The sequence below is a fragment of the Salmo salar genome, chromosome ssa24, assembly GCF_905237065.1.
Source record: "Salmo salar chromosome ssa24, Ssal_v3.1, whole genome shotgun sequence".
NCBI classification, from domain to species: domain Eukaryota; kingdom Metazoa; phylum Chordata; class Actinopteri; order Salmoniformes; family Salmonidae; genus Salmo; species Salmo salar.
In genome coordinates, this window is record NC_059465.1 from 44,636,706 (window position 1) to 44,653,336 (window position 16,631).

Genomic DNA, 16,631 nt, shown 5'->3' on the forward strand with positions numbered 1-16,631 from the left:
GTATATAACCTCTCTACTGTATATAGCCTCTCTACTGTATATAGCCTCTCTACTGTATATAGCCTCTACTGTATATAACCTCTCTACTGTATATAACCTCTCTACTGTATATAGCCTCTCTACTGTATATAGCCTCTACTGTATATAGCCTCTACTGTATATAGCCTCGCTACTGTATATAGCCTCTCTACTGTATACAGCCTCTCTACTGTATATATCCTCTCTACTGTATATAACCTTTCTACTGTATATAACCTCTCTACTGTATATAGCCTCTCTATTGTTTATTGTCTCTCTACTGTATATAACCTCTCTACTGTATATAGCCTCTCTACTGTATATAACCTCTCTACTGTATATAGCCTCTCTACTGTATATAGCCTCTCTACTGTATATAGCCTCTCTACTGTATATAACCTCTCTACTGTATATAGCCTCTCTACTGTTATAGCCTCTCTACTGTATATAGCCTCTCTACTGTATATAACCTCTCTACTGTATGTAGGATCTCTACTGTATATAGCCTCTCTACTGTATATAGCCTCTCTACTGTATATAGCCTCTCTACTGTATAAAGCCTCTCTACTGTATATAGCCTCTCTACTGTATATAGCCTCTCTACTGTATATAGCCTCTCTACTGTATAAAGCCTCTCTACTGTATATAGCCTCTCTACTGTATATAGCCTCTCTGCTGTATATAGCTTCTCTCTCTACTGTATATAGCTTCTCTCTCTACTGTATATAGCTTCTCTCTCTACTGTATATAGCCTCTCTACTGTATAAAGCCTCTCTACTGTATATAGCCTCTCTACTGTATATAGCCTCTCTACTGTATAAAGCCTCTCTGCTGTATATAGCCTCTACTGTATATAGCCTCTCTACTGTATATAACCTCTCTACTGTATATAGCCTCTCTACTGTATATAACCTCTCTACTGTATATATCCTCTCTACTGTATATAGCCTCTCTACTGTATATAGCCTCTCTACTGTATATAACCTCTCTACTGTATATAACCTCTCTACTGTATATAGCCTCTCTACTGTATATAGCCTCTCTACTGTATATAACCTCTCTACTGTATATAACCTCTCTACTGTATATAGCCTCTCTACTGTATATAGCTTCTCTCTCTACTGTATATAGCTTCTCTACTGTATATAGCCTCGCTACTGTATATAGCCTCTCTACTGTATATAGCCTCTCTACTGTATATAACCTCTCTACTGTATATAGCCTCTCTACTGTATATAGCCTCTCTACTGTATATAGCCTCTCTACTGTATATAACCTCTCTACTGTATATAGCCTCTCTACCTAATACCTGTTTTGCACTATTGGTTAGAGCCTGTAAGGAAGTATTTCACTGTAAGGTCTACACCTGTTGTATTCAGCATTTCACTGTAAGGTCTACTACACCTGTTGTATTCAGCATTTCACTGTGAGGTCTACTACACCTGTTGTATTCAGCATTTCACTGTAAGGTCTACTACACCTGTTGTATTCAGCATTTCACTGTAAGGTCTACTACACCTGTTGTATTCAGCATTTCACTGTGAGGTCTACTACACCTGTTGTATTCAGCATTTCACTGTGAGGTCTACTACACCTGTTGTATTCAGCATTTCACTGTAAGGTCTACTACACCTGTTGTATTCAGCATTTCACTGTAAGGTCTACTACACCTGTTGTATTCAGCATTTCACTGTAAGGTCTACTACACCTGTTGTATTCAGCATTTCACTGTAAGGTCTACTACACCTGTTGTATTCAGCATTTCACTGTGAGGTCTACTACACCTGTTGTATTCAGCATTTCACTGTGAGGTCTACTACACCTGTTGTATTCAGCATTTCACTGTGAGGTCTACTACAACTGTTGTATTCAGCATTTCACTGTAAGGTCTACTACACCTGTTGTATTCAGCATTTCACTGTAAGGTCTACTACACCTGTTGTATTCAGCATTTCACTGTGAGGTCTACTACACCTGTTGTATTCAGCATTTCACTATGAGGTCTACTACACCTGTTGTATTCAGCATTTCACTGTAAGGTCTACTACACCTGTTGTATTCAGCATTTCACTGTGAGGTCTACTACACCTGTTGTATTCAGCATTTCACTGTAAGGTCTACTACACCTGTTTTATTCAGCATTTCACTGTGAGGTCTACTACACCTGTTTTATTCAGCATTTCACTGTGAGGTCTACACCTGTTGTATTCAGCATTTCACTGAAAGGTCTACTACACCTGTTGTATTCAGCATTTCACTGTGAGGTCTACTACACCTGTTGTATTCAGCATTTCACTGTGAGGTCTACTACACCTGTTGTATTCAGCATTTCACTGTAAGGTCTACTACACCTGTTGTAGTCAGCATTTCACTGTAAGGTCTACTACACCTGTTGTAGTCAGCATTTCACTGTGAGGTCTACTACACCTGTTGTATTCAGCATTTCACTGTGAGGTCTACTACACCTGTTGTATTCAGCATTTCACTGTGAGGTCTACTACACCTGTTGTATTCAGCATTTCACTGTGAGGTCTACTACACCTGTTGTATTCAGCATTTCACTGTGAGGTCTACTACACCTGTTGTATTCAGCATTTCACTGTGAGGTCTACTACACCTGTTGTATTCAGCATTTCACTGTAAGGTCTACTACACCTGTTGTATTCAGCATTTCACTGTAAGGTCTACTACACCTGTTGTATTCAGCATTTCACTGTGAGGTCTACTACACCTGTTGTATTCAGCATTTCACTGTAAGGTCTACTACACCTGTTGTATTCAGCATTTCACTGTAAGGTCTACTACATCTGTTGTATTCAGCATTTCACTGTAAGGTCTACTACACCTGTTGTATTCAGCATTTCACTGTGAGGTCTACTACACCTGTTGTATTCAGCATTTCACTGTAAGGTCTACTACACCTGTTGTATTCAGCATTTCACTGTAAGGTCTACTACACCTGTTGTATTCAGTATTTCACTGTAAGGTCTACTACAACTGTTGTATTCAGCATTTCACTGTGAGGTCTACTACACCTGTTGTATTCAGCATTTCACTGTAAGGTCTACTACACCTGTTGTATTCAGCATTTCACTGTAAGGTCTACTACACCTGTTGTATTCAGCATTTCACGGTAAGGTCTACTACACCTGTTGTATTCAGCATTTCACTGTAAGGTCTACTACACCTGTTGTATTCAGCATTTCACTGTGAGGTCTACTACACCTGTTGTATTCAGCATTTCACTGTGAGGTCTACTACACCTGTTGTATTCAGCATTTCACTGTAAGGTCTACACCTGTTGTATTCAGCATTTCACTGTGAGGTCTACTACACCTGTTGTATTCAGCATTTCACTGTGAGGTCTACTACACCTGTTGTATTCAGCATTTCACTGTAAGGTCTACTACACCTGTTGTATTCAGCATTTCACTGTAAGGTCTACTACACCTGTTGTATTCAGCATTTCACTGTGAGGTCTACTACACCTGTTGTATTCAGCATTTCACTGTAAGGTCTACTACACCTGTTGTATTCAGCATTTCACTGTGAGGTCTACTACACCTGTTGTATTCAGCGCACGTGACAAATAAACTTTGATTTGAAGATACATCTAGGTATGTTATATATATATATATATATATATATATATATATATATATATATATATATATATATATATATATATTCTATGATAAGCTTCTGATTGATAAAAGCTATATGTGTTGTGTGGTTCTAGGAATGTTGTAGCTCGGAGACACAGAGAACAGACCAATGTCTTTCAAGTATTGGGGATAGATAGCTGGTATTGAATTGTGTCCACAAGGTGGCTCTCTGTAACCACTTTACTTAACGCTGCTATGGTTCTACTGTCCCCTCTACACCAGTTCTGGACTTACTGTTTGGAATAAAATAGTGGTATTACTTTAAATAAATTACACAACAACTAAATACATGACTCTGTTTTGAGAAGAAATGGACATAGTAATTTACTTGAGAAAGGGGAAATAACTAATTTTAGGTGAAACTGTTTTTAACACCAAGAACAGACAGGATACACGGACATGAATTTCCCTTAGACTTGAATCACGCAAACGCATTCATGTTCTATTGTGACACGCATTCGTGAGATTCAAACCTTGTGTTTTCTGTCTACGGAATTAGTTCACTGCACCCCAAGGATGGAGCTAAAATACCATTGTTTTATTACACATATAAAGCTGTTCATTTTAGTCTATTCAAACAGACCCCGTTTCAAAGTAAACAAGAAGTGATTATGATCAGGTGAGGCCAATTAGTGGGCGCAGCTATCACGTCTGAACACACTTAACAAGATAGAGGATAGAGAGATGTATATGTTTTTAAATAAACACAATGGTACACGAGGGCGTGCTAAACAACAGTGCTGCGGTCATGGGTACGAGGCCGAGCCGAGCTTGCTTCTAGCCAAACCAAACCAAACGTTAGGCTAAAAGCAAGGGAAGATAATGTCTTGATGCTTTTTTTTTTGTTTTTACAGTGGAGATCAAGTTTATGAATTGTCTGGCTGGCTGTGCTGATGGGACACTGGATGAGGTTGGATTTATCAAATGGAACCAGAAAACAAGATGCCCATTTTTGCATCATAGGCTTTATTTTTATTTTTTTTACAACGGTGTGGTCTGAACAATGCTTGTTTTGACCAACCTGTTGTAGAATAACGTTCTTAGAACGTTACTAAAGTTTTCTTGTATACTACAGCATTATATACTAAGCACTGAACGTGATCGAGGGATAGGACAGAGTGTAAACTGGAGTATTTTATATATATATATATATATATATATTTATTTATTTTTTATGTGGGATTGGTTGATTCTGATATTTTCCAAGTGGGGAAACTCAAAGCCTATTTTTCTACGAGTTTTCAAGTCAGAAATGTCAGAGTTCCCGAGTTGTCTTTTTAAAAGTTTTTTTTTTTTTAGTTCTCACATGAAAAGACAAACTACAAGTCAGAGGTCACTCCAGTGTTAATTACTGTTGTTAGTGCTGTTTTTCAAATACCACTTATGTGCACAAAGCAGGCTTCACTTAGTAACTTGCTTCCAATAACAGTTGGGTCTTGGCTGGGTTACAGTAAAGCCCTTTGTGACGTATGGTGTTGTGAAGAGGGCTTTTTAAACAATGTGGGAGTAAGATGTATATTGGAATTCACCAATTAAAATATGTTGAAAACAAAAGGCCTTTAAATGTGATTTTGATTGGTTGTTTGCTAAGGTGTGGATGGGGTCAGTGACAGATATAAGGATTTGATTGGTTCCCTCCTCAAGGTTGTGTGATTTTGATTGGTTGTCTCCCCAGGTGTGGATGGGGTCAGTGACAGATATAAGGATTTGATTGGTTCCCTCCTCAAGGTTGTGTGATTTTGATTGGTTGTCTCCCCAGGTGTGGATGGGGTCAGTGACAGATATAAGGATTTGATTGGTTCCCTCCTCAAGGTTGTGTGATTTTGATTGGTTGTCTCCCCAGGTGTGGCTGGGGTCAGTGACAGATATAAGGATTTGATTGGTTCCCTCCTCAAGGTTGTGTGATTTTGATTGGTTGTCTCCCCAGGTGTGAATGGGGTCAGTGACAGATATAAGGATTTGATTGGTTCCCTCCTCAAGGTTGTGTGATTTTGATTGGTTGTCTCCCCAGGTGTGAATGGGGTCAGTGACAGATATAAGGATTTGATTGGTTCCCTCCTCAAGTTTGTGTGATTTTGATTTGGTTGTCTCCCCAGGTGTGAATGGGGTCAGTGACAGATATAAGGATTTGATTGGTTCCCTCCTCAAGGTTGTGTGATTTCGATTGGTTGTCTCCCCAGGTGTGGATGGGGTCAGTGACAGATATAAGGATTTGATTGGTTCCCTCCTCAAGGTTGTGTGATTTTGATTGGTTGTCTCCCCAGGTGTGGATGGGGTCAGTGACAGATATAAGGATTTGATTGGTTCCCTCCTCAAGGTTGTGTGATTTTGATTGGTTGTCTCCCCAGGTGTGAATGGGGTCAGTGACAGATATAAGGATTTGATTGGTTCCCTCCTCAAGGTTGTGTGATTTTGATTGGTTGTCTCCCCAGGTGTGAATGGGGTCAGTGACAGATATAAGGATTTGATTGGTTCCCTCCTCAAGGTTGTGTGATTTTGATTGGTTGTCTCCCCAGGTGTGGATGGGGTCAGTGACAGATATAAGGATTTGATTGGTTCCCTCCTCAAGGTTGTGTGATTTTGATTGGTTGTCTCCCCAGGTGTGGATGGGGTCAGTGACAGATATAAGGATTTGATTGGTTCCCTCCTCAAGGTTGTGTGATTTTGATTGGTTGTCTCCCCAGGTGTGAATGGGGTCAGTGACAGATATAAGGATTTGATTGGTTCCCTCCTCAAGGTTGTGTGATTTTGATTGGTTGTCTCCCCAGGTGTGGATGGGGTCAGTGACAGATATAAGGATTTGATTGGTTCCCTCCTCAAGGTTGTGTGATTTTGATTGGTTGTCTCCCCAGGTGTGAATGGGGTCAGTGACAGATATAAGGATTTGATTGGTTCCCTCCTCAAGGTTGTGTGATTTTGATTGGTTGTCTCCCCAGGTGTGAATGGGGTCAGTGACAGATATAAGGATTTGATTGGTTCCCTCCTCAAGGTTGTGTGATTTTGATTGGTTGTCTCCCCAGGTGTGAATGGGGTCAGTGACAGATATAAGGATTTGATTGGTTCCCTCCTCAAGGTTGTGTGATTTTGATTGGTTGTCTCCCCAGGTGTGGATGGGGTCAGTGACAGATATAAGGATTTGATTGGTTCCCTCCTCAAGGTTGTGTGATTTTGATTGGTTGTCTCCCCAGGTGTGGATGGGGTCAGTGACAGATATAAGGATTTGATTGGTTCCCTCCTCAAGGTTGTGTGATTTTGATTGGTTGTCTCCCCAGGTGTGAATGGGGTCAGTGACAGATATAAGGATTTGATTGGTTCCCTCCTCAAGGTTGTGTGATTTTGATTGGTTGTCTCCCCAGGTGTGAATGGGGTCAGTGACAGATATAAGGATTTGATTGGTTCCCTCCTCAAGGTTGTGTGATTTTGATTGGTTGTCTCCCCAGGTGTGAATGGGGTCAGTAACAGATATAAGGATTTGATTGGTTCCCTCCTCAAGGTTGTGTGATTTTGATTGGTTGTCTCCCCAGGTGTGAATGGGGTCAGTGACAGATATAAGGATTTGATTGGTTCCCTCCTCAAGGTTGTGTGATTTTGATTGGTTGTCTCCCCAGGTGTGGATGGGGTCAGTGACAGATATAAGGATTTGATTGGTTCCCTCCTCAAGGTTGTGTGATTTTGATTGGTTGTCTCCCCAGGTGTGGATGGGGTCAGTCACAGATATAAGGATTTGATTGGTTCCCTCCTCAAGGTTGTGTGATTTTGATTTGGTTGTCTCCCCAGGTGTGAATGGGGTCAGTGACAGATATAAGGATTTGATTGGTTCCCTCCTCAAGTTTGTGAGTGATTTTGATTGGTTGTCTCCCCAGGTGTGGGTGGGGTCGGTCACAGAGATCCGCTCTGAGGACCTGGATGCCCAGGATGAGGACACGCCCCCTGAGGAGCTGCAGGTGATCGTGACTCCGCCCTCGAATGGCCACCTGGCGCTGAAGAGCGCCCTCGCCACGCCGCTCCTGAATTTCACCCTGCAACACATCCATCTGGGACAGCTGCTGTTCGTCCACAGTGGTAAGACCTGATCCTAAACCAGAGGGGTATACTGTAGTAGTAGATACCAGAGGGGTATACTGTAGTAGTAGATACCTGTAGTAGTAGATACCAGAGGGGTATACTGTAGTAGTAGATACCAGAGGGGTGCACTGTAGTAGTACATACCAGAGGGATATACTGTAGTAGTAGATACCAGAGGGATATACTGTAGTAGTAGATACCAGAGGGGTATACTGTAGTAGTAGATACCTGTAGTAGTAGATACCAGAGGGGTATACTGTAGTAGTAGATACCTGTAGTAGTAGATACCAGAGGGGTATACTGTAGTAGTAGATACCAGAGGGGTATACTGTAGTAGTAGATACCAGAGGGATATACTGTAGTAGTACATACCAGAGGGATATACTGTAGTAGTAGATACCAGAGGGATATACTGTAGTAGTAGATACCTGTAGTAGTAGATACCAGAGGGGTATACTGTAGTAGTAGATACCAGAGGGATATACTGTAGTAGTAGATACCAGAGAGGTGTACTGTAGTAGTAGATACCAGAGGGGTGTAATGTAGTAGTAGATACCAGAGGGGTATACTGTAGTAGTAGATACCAGAGGGGTATACTGTAGTAGTAGATACCAGAGGGGTATACTATAGTAGTAGATACCAGAGGGGTATACTGTAGTAGTAGATACCAGAGGGATATACTGTAGTAGTAGATACCAGAGGGGTATACTGTAGTAGTAGATACCAGAGGGGTATACTGTAGTAGTAGATACCAGAGGGGTATACTGTAGTAGTAGATACCAGAGGGGTATACTGTAGTAGTAGATACCAGAGGGGTATACTGTAGTAGTAGATACCAGAGGGATATACTGTAGTAGTAGATACCAGAGGGGTATACTGTAGTAGTAGATACCAGAGGGGTATACTGTAGTAGTAGATACCAGAGGGGTATACTGTAGTAGTAGATACCAGAGGGGTATACTGTAGTAGTAGATACCAGAGGGGTATACTGTAGTAGTAGATACCAGAGGGGTATACTGTAGTAGTAGATACCAGAGGGATATACTGTAGTAGTAGATACCAGAGGGTTATACTATAGTAGTAGATACCAGAGGGCTATACTGTAGTAGTTGGATATATTAGTAGATACCACAGGGGTATACTGTAGTAGTAGATACCAGAGGGATATACTGTAGTAGTAGATACCACAGGGGTGTACTGTAGTAGTACATACCAGAGGGATATACTGTAGTAGTAGATACCAGAGGGGTATACTGTAGTAGTAGATACCAGAGGGGTATACTGTAGTAGTAGATACCAGAGGGGTATACTGTAGTAGTAGATACCAGAGGGATATACTGTAGTAGTAGATACCAGAGGGATATACTGTAGTAGTAGATACCTGTAGTAGTAGATACCAGAGGGGTATACTGTAGTAGTAGATACCAGAGGGGTATACTGTAGTAGTAGATACCAGAGGGGTATACTGTAGTAGTAGATACCAGAGGGGTATACTGTAGTAGTAGATACCAGAGGGATATACTGTAGTAGTAGATACCAGAGGGTTATACTATAGTAGTAGATACCAGAGGGCTATACTGTAGTAGTTGGATATATTAGTAGATACCACAGGGGTATACTGTAGTAGTAGATACCAGAGGGATATACTGTAGTAGTAGATACCACAGGGGTGTACTGTAGTAGTACATACCAGAGGGATATACTGTAGTAGTAGATACCAGAGGGATATACTGTAGTAGTAGATACCTGTAGTAGTACATACCAGAGGGGTATACTGTAGTAGTAGATACCAGAGGGGTGCACTGTAGTAGTACATACCAGAGGGATATACTGTAGTAGTAGATACCAGAGGGATATACTGTAGTAGTAGATACCTGTAGTAGTAGATACCAGAGGGGTATACTGTAGTAGTAGATACCAGAGGGGTATACTGTAGTAGTAGATACCAGAGGGGTATACTGTAGTAGTAGATACCAGAGGGATATACTGTAGTAGTAGATACCAGAAGGGTATACTGTAGTAGTAGATACCAGAGGGGTATACTGTAGTAGTAGATACCAGAGGGGTATACTGTAGTAGTAGATACCAGAGGGGTATACTGTAGTAGTAGATACCAGAGGGGTATACTGTAGTAGTAGATACCAGAGGGGTATACTGTAGTAGTAGATACCAGAGGGGTATACTGTAGTAGTAGATACCAGAGGGATATACTGTAGTAGTAGATACCAGAGGGGTATACTGTAGTAGTAGATACCTGTAGTAGTAGATACCAGAGGGGTATACTGTAGTAGTAGATACCACAGGGGTGTACTGTAGTAGTAGATACCAGAGGGGTATACTGTAGTAGTAGATACCTGTAGTAGTAGATACCAGAGGGGTATACTGTAGTAGTAGATACCAGAGGGGTATACTGTAGTAGTAGATACCTGTAGTAGTAGATACCAGAGGGGTATACTGTAGTAGTAGATACCAGAGGGGTGTACTGTAGTAGTAGATACCAGAGGGGTATACTGTAGTAGTAGATACCTGTAGTAGTAGATACCAGAGGGGTATACTGTAGTAGTAGATACCAGAGGGGTATACTGTAGTAGTAGATACCAGAGGGGTATACTGTAGTAGTAGATACCAGAGGGGTATACTGTAGTAGTAGATACCTGTAGTAGTAGATACCAGAGGGGTATACTGTAGTAGTAGATACCAGAGGGGTATACTGTAGTAGTAGATACCAGAGGGGTATACTGTAGTAGTAGATACCAGAGGGGTATACTGTAGTAGTAGATACCAGAGGGGTATACTGTAGTAGTAGATACCAGAGGGGTATACTGTAGTAGTAGATACCAGAGGGGTATACTGTAGTAGTAGATACCAGAGGGATATACTGTAGTAGTAGATACCAGAGGGGTATACTGTAGTAGTAGATACCTGTAGTAGTAGATACCAGAGGGGTATACTGTAGTAGTAGATACCACAGGGGTGTACTGTAGTAGTAGATACCAGAGGGGTATACTGTAGTAGTAGATACCTGTAGTAGTAGATACCAGAGGGGTATACTGTAGTAGTAGATACCAGAGGGGTATACTGTAGTAGTAGATACCTGTAGTAGTAGATACCAGAGGGGTATACTGTAGTAGTAGATACCAGAGGGGTGTACTGTAGTAGTAGATACCAGAGGGGTATACTGTAGTAGTAGATACCTGTAGTAGTAGATACCAGAGGGGTATACTGTAGTAGTAGATACCAGAGGGGTATACTGTAGTAGTAGATACCAGAGGGGTATACTGTAGTAGTAGATACCAGAGGGGTATACTGTAGTAGTAGATACCTGTAGTAGTAGATACCAGAGGGGTATACTGTAGTAGTAGATACCAGAGGGGTATACTGTAGTAGTAGATACCAGAGGGGTATACTGTAGTAGTAGATACCAGAGGGGTATACTGTAGTAGTAGATACCAGAGGGGTATACTGTAGTAGTAGATACCAGAGGGGTATACTATAGTTGGATGTAGTACATGTAAAGGGTTCCACATGGAACCCAAAAGGGCGAAGAACCCTTTTACATTCTAGATATATAGGAGTGTTGGATCAGGTCCCCCCCCCCGTCCATATAGTCATATTCATTATGATCTAGGATCAGGTCCCCCCCCCCCGTCCATATAGTCATATTCATTATGATCTAGGATCAGGTCCCCCCCTCCGTCCATATAGTCATATTCATTATGATCTGGGATCAGGTCCCCCCCTCCGTCCATATAGTCATATTCATTATGATCTAGGATCAGGTCCCTCCCCCCTGTCCATATAGTCATATTCATTATGATCTAGGATCAGGTCCCCCCCGTCCATATAGTCATATTCATTATGATCTAGGATCAGGTCCCCCCCCGTCCATATAGTCATATTCATTATGATCTAGGATCAGGTCCCCCCCCGTCCATATAGTCATATTCATTATGATCTAGGATCAGGTCCCCCCCTCCGTCCATATAGTCATATTCATTATGATCTAGGATCAGGTCCCCCCCCGTCCATATAGTCATATTCATTATGATCTAGGATCATGTCCCCCCCCGTCCATATAGTCATATTCATTATGATCTAGGATCAGGTCCCCCCTCCGTCCATATAGTCATATTCATTATGATCTAGGATCAGGTCCCCCCCCGTCCATATAGTCATATTCATTATGATCTAGGATCAGGTCCCCCCCCCCCCGTCCATATAGTCATATTCATTATGATCTAGGATCAGGTCCCCCCCCCGTCCATATAGTCATATTCATTATGATCTAGGATCAGGTCCCCCCCTCCGTCCATATAGTCATATTCATTATGATCTAGGATCAGGTCCCCCCCTCCGTCCATATAGTCATATTCATTATGATCTAGGATCAGGTCCCCCCTGTCCATATAGTCATATTCATTATGATCTAGGATCAGGTCCCCCCCCCGTCCATATAGTCATATTCATTATGATCTAGGATCAGGTCCCCCCCTCCGTCCATATAGTCATATTCATTATGATCTAGGATCAGGTCCCCCCCCGTCCATATAGTCATATTTATTATGATCTAGGATCAGGTCCCCCCCCCGTCCATATAGTCATATTCATTATGATCTAGGATCAGGTCCCCCCCTCCGTCCATATAGTCATATTATTTATGATCTAGGATCAGGTCCCCCCCCGTCCATATAGTCATATTTATTATGATCTAGGATCAGGTCCCCCCCCGTCCATATAGTCATATTCATTATGATCTAGGATCAGGTCCCCCCCTCCGTCCATATAGTCATATTATTTATGATCTAGGATCAGGTCCCCCCCTCCGTCCATATAGTCATATTTATTATGATCTAGGATCAGGTCCCCCCCCGTCCATATAGTCATATTCATTATGATCTAGGATCATGTCCCCCCCCGTCCATATAGTCATATTCATTATGATCTAGGATCAGGTCCCCCCCTCCGTCCATATAGTCATATTCATTATGATCTAGGATCAGGTCCCCCCCCGTCCATATAGTCATATTCATTATGATCTAGGATCAGGTCCCCCCTCCGTCCATATAGTCATATTCATTATGATCTAGGATCAGGTCCCCCCCTCCGTCCATATAGTCATATTCATTATGATCTAGGATCAGGTCCCTCCCCCGTCCATATAGTCATATTCATTATGATCTAGGATCAGGTCCCCCCCCCTGTCCATATAGTCATATTCATTATGATCTGAAAGGCTAAACTGATCCTAGACCATTACTCCTACTCTGAGACGCTTGATAACTACGAGCCCTTGAAGCTTATCGTCTTTGGGGCAGAAAGGGAATCAGATCTGTTTGTTTTATTTGTGTCGTTGCCACTAAAAGGTGCCATGTCTGGAGGGTTCAACTTCCAGGTGAACGACGGAGTGAACTTTGCCCCTCGACAGATCTTCAGCATCACAGCCAGCGCCCTGGTCCTCAGCCTGGAGATCAACAGACCTCTCAAGGTGTTCCCAGGTAACTAACTCCTCCCTTTAATAAAAGGTAGTTCCTCCTCTTAACTAGATATCTCCTCCCTGGTAACCCTGGTAACCCTTTAAGCAGGTTCTGTAGCTTCTCCCCTTAGCAACGTGAGGTGCGTTCAATTCGCTTGAAGTTTTACTACGTTGCGGAACGGTTTGTACTGAACGACACGTTTCCCCCCCCACAAAAAAACGTTCTTGAACAGATTTTTAAGGTATGTTTGCTCCCGTTTGATGGGTGTGGCGAGGTGTGGCTTGAAGCAATGAGTGACGTATTTAAAAAGAAGTGGTCATGCTGACAGCGTTCCCCCAACCCACAACGATTTTTTTTTTTAAACTGGCCGTTCAGTACAGCACTGTTTCCGTTCAATTGAACGTTCCAGAATATAAAAACGTTTTGAACGCAGCTCTGGTACTTAATCTGGAGAACAACAGTCCCTTCAAGGTGTTCCAAGCACTGGAGGCTGGTGGGAGCAGCTATAGAAGGCCGTGTTTATTGTAATGGCTGGAATGGACTACCCGGGTGACCCACAGTAACCCCTCATTTAGATAGGCCTACTGCATTCGCCCAATCACCAGTGGTGTAAAGTACTTAAGTAAAAATACTTTAAAGTACTACTTAAGTCGTTTTTTGGGGGGGGTATCTGTACTTTACTATTTCTATTTTTGACAACTTTTACTTCACATCATTCCTAAAGAAAATAATGTACTTTTTACTCCGTACATTTTCCCTGACACCCAAAAGTACTTGTTACAATTTTAATGCTTAGCAGGACAGGAAATGGTCCAATTTACACACATCCCTGTTCATCCCTGCTGCCTCTGATCTGGAGGACTCACTAAACACAAATAATTCATTTGAAAATGATGTCTGAGTGTTGGAGTGTGCCCCTGGCTATCCATACAATTGTGCCATCTAGTTTTCTTAATTTAAGGAATTTGAAATGATTCATACTTGTACTTTTAATACTTAAATATATTTTAGCAATTACGTTTACTTTTGATACTTCAGTATATTTAAAACCAAATACTTTTAGACTTTTACTCAAGTAGTATTTTACTGGGTGACTTTCACTTTTACTTGAGTCAATTTCTATTTAAGGTATCTTTTACTCAAGTATGACAATTGGGTACTTTTTCCACCACTGCCAATCACAAATGGACTCCTAGCCTCTACCCCCATATGCACTGGTAGAGATGTGAAAGGCAATGGAGGCTCCTCAGAGGAGGAAAAGGGAGGATCTTCCTCAGTGAATTTAATACAAAAGTGAAACATTAAAAAAGTTTAGATAAACTATACTAAATGTATTCACTTGACCAAATAATTGATTAAAACGCACTGTTTTGTAATGAAGGTCTACAGTAGCCTCAACAGCACTCTGTAGGGTAGCCCCATGGTGTAGCCGGAGGACAGCTAGCTTCCGTCCTCCTCTGGGTACATTGACTTCAATACAAAACCTAGGAGGCTCATGGTTCTCACCCCCTTCCATAGACTTACACAGTAATTATGACAACTTCCAGAGAACGTCCTCCAGCCTATTTGGTATTTGGTATTTTATTAGGATCCCCATTAGCTGTTGCAAAAGCAGCAGCTACTCTTCCTGGGGTTCCACACAAAACATGAAACATAATACAGAATTACATAATACAGAAGAACATCATTAGACAAGAACAGCTCAAGGACAGAACTACATACATTTTTTTTAAAGGCACACGTAGCCAACATATCAATGTATACACACAAACTATCTAGGTCCAATAGGGGAGAGGCGTTGTGCCGTGAGGTGTTGCTTTATCTGTTTTTGAAACAGGTTTGCTGTTTATTTGAGCAATATGAGATGGAAGGAAGTTCGTATCAGAGCTCTTGCAGCATGAACTGACATGTTGTCCAGCCAATGAAAGGATCAGAGAATGAATCTAGTACTGAAAGCATAAGCTACAGCTAGCTAGCACTGCAGTGTATAAAATGTGGTGAGTAGTTGACTCGAAGAGAGAGAAAGACAATAGTTTTTTTTAACAAATTAATTTCTTCCGAAATGAAGGGCAAGCGAGAGAGAGAGAGAGAGAGAGAGAGAGCTAGCTATATTTCGTAGTATATATTTCTTTTCACTTTCACTTCCTTAGCTAGCATCGAATGCAGCTGAACATACCTTTGTCCAATAGAAACTCTTGTTTGCAACTGTTGGACTAATGATTACATCCTACATCAGCTAGAGGCATGGTACGACGCGATATTGAATGTGTCACGATCTTTCATCAAAAATTCTCTCGACCTGTGTGCTCCTACGTAGTAAACTTTCATTCATAGGCTAGGTTGTAGCAACCTCGTGATGGGTATTAGGGAAATTTAGAGTATCATGTAATAGCCTAAATATATCGATGTTATGTTGAGCTGGGTGAATGGAATATGATTGACAAGTCATACATTATGCTGTAATAGAAAATAAGTCCATGCTCATAATAAAATAATCATCCAACCCTCATCTTAAACGGCAACAAACCCCACTGGTGGAATGACTAAATAGATGAGTCAGATATATATTTTAGAATGTGTATAAATTGAACTTCCTCATTCTGGTCAAATGCTACAGTCTGTGACTGGTTGGGTTTTAAACAGGAAATCTACCATTGACCAAAATAGCTATTTTTACACTTAAGAGTCTCATGTATGGCTAAATACAAAGATGGTTGGTAGCATCTGTGTACAAGTCCGCCACGTATAAATCCACTGTAACGGGCGTCGTGAGGATTGGACCAAGGCGCAGCGGGAACGTCTATACTCATCTTCTTTATTAAATCAAAAGAAGGAAAAAACTAACAAATCACGTATACAAAACAACGAACGCCACTAAACAGTCCTGTCAGGTGCTACAGACACTAAACAAGGAGACAACTACCCACAAATCCCATTACAAAAACACCCCTAAACATAGGACCTTCAATCAGAGGCAACGAGGGACAGCTGCCTCCAATTGAAGGTCAATCCAATGAACTAAACATAGAAATAGATAGACTAGACTGAACATAGAAATACACTAACATAGAACATAGACCAAAACCCTCGGAACACTCTAAACAAACACCCCCTTTTACATAAGCGCATAGATCAACAAACCCCGAGACACTCTAAACAAACACCCCCTGCCACGTCCTGACCAAACTACAATAACAAAAATACCCCCTTTACTGATCAGGACGTGACATCCACAGTTTCGTCATTGCGTTCTATAACTGTTCTGAAAAGATCAACTGAACCCAACAGCTCTCTCTCTCTCTCTCTCTCTCTCTCTCTCTCTCTCTCTCTCTCTCTCTGTCTCTCTCTCTGTCTCTCTCTCTGTCTCTCTCTGTCTCTCTCTGTCTCTCTCTCTGTCTCTCTCTCTCTC

General features: G+C 41.6%; 1 protein-coding gene across 1 annotated transcript in view; it reads left to right on the forward strand.

Annotated features, from left to right (window-relative positions):
• Positions 1-16,631, forward strand: part of LOC106585950 (chondroitin sulfate proteoglycan 4) — an 82,689-nt gene that overhangs the window by 45,822 nt on the left and 20,236 nt on the right. Inside the window, exons 10-11 of the mRNA XM_045706692.1 lie at positions 7,547-7,745; positions 13,112-13,243. Of these exons, the coding sequence (XP_045562648.1) occupies positions 7,547-7,745; positions 13,112-13,243 (331 nt within the window). The remainder of the gene's footprint in view (positions 1-7,546; positions 7,746-13,111; positions 13,244-16,631) is intronic.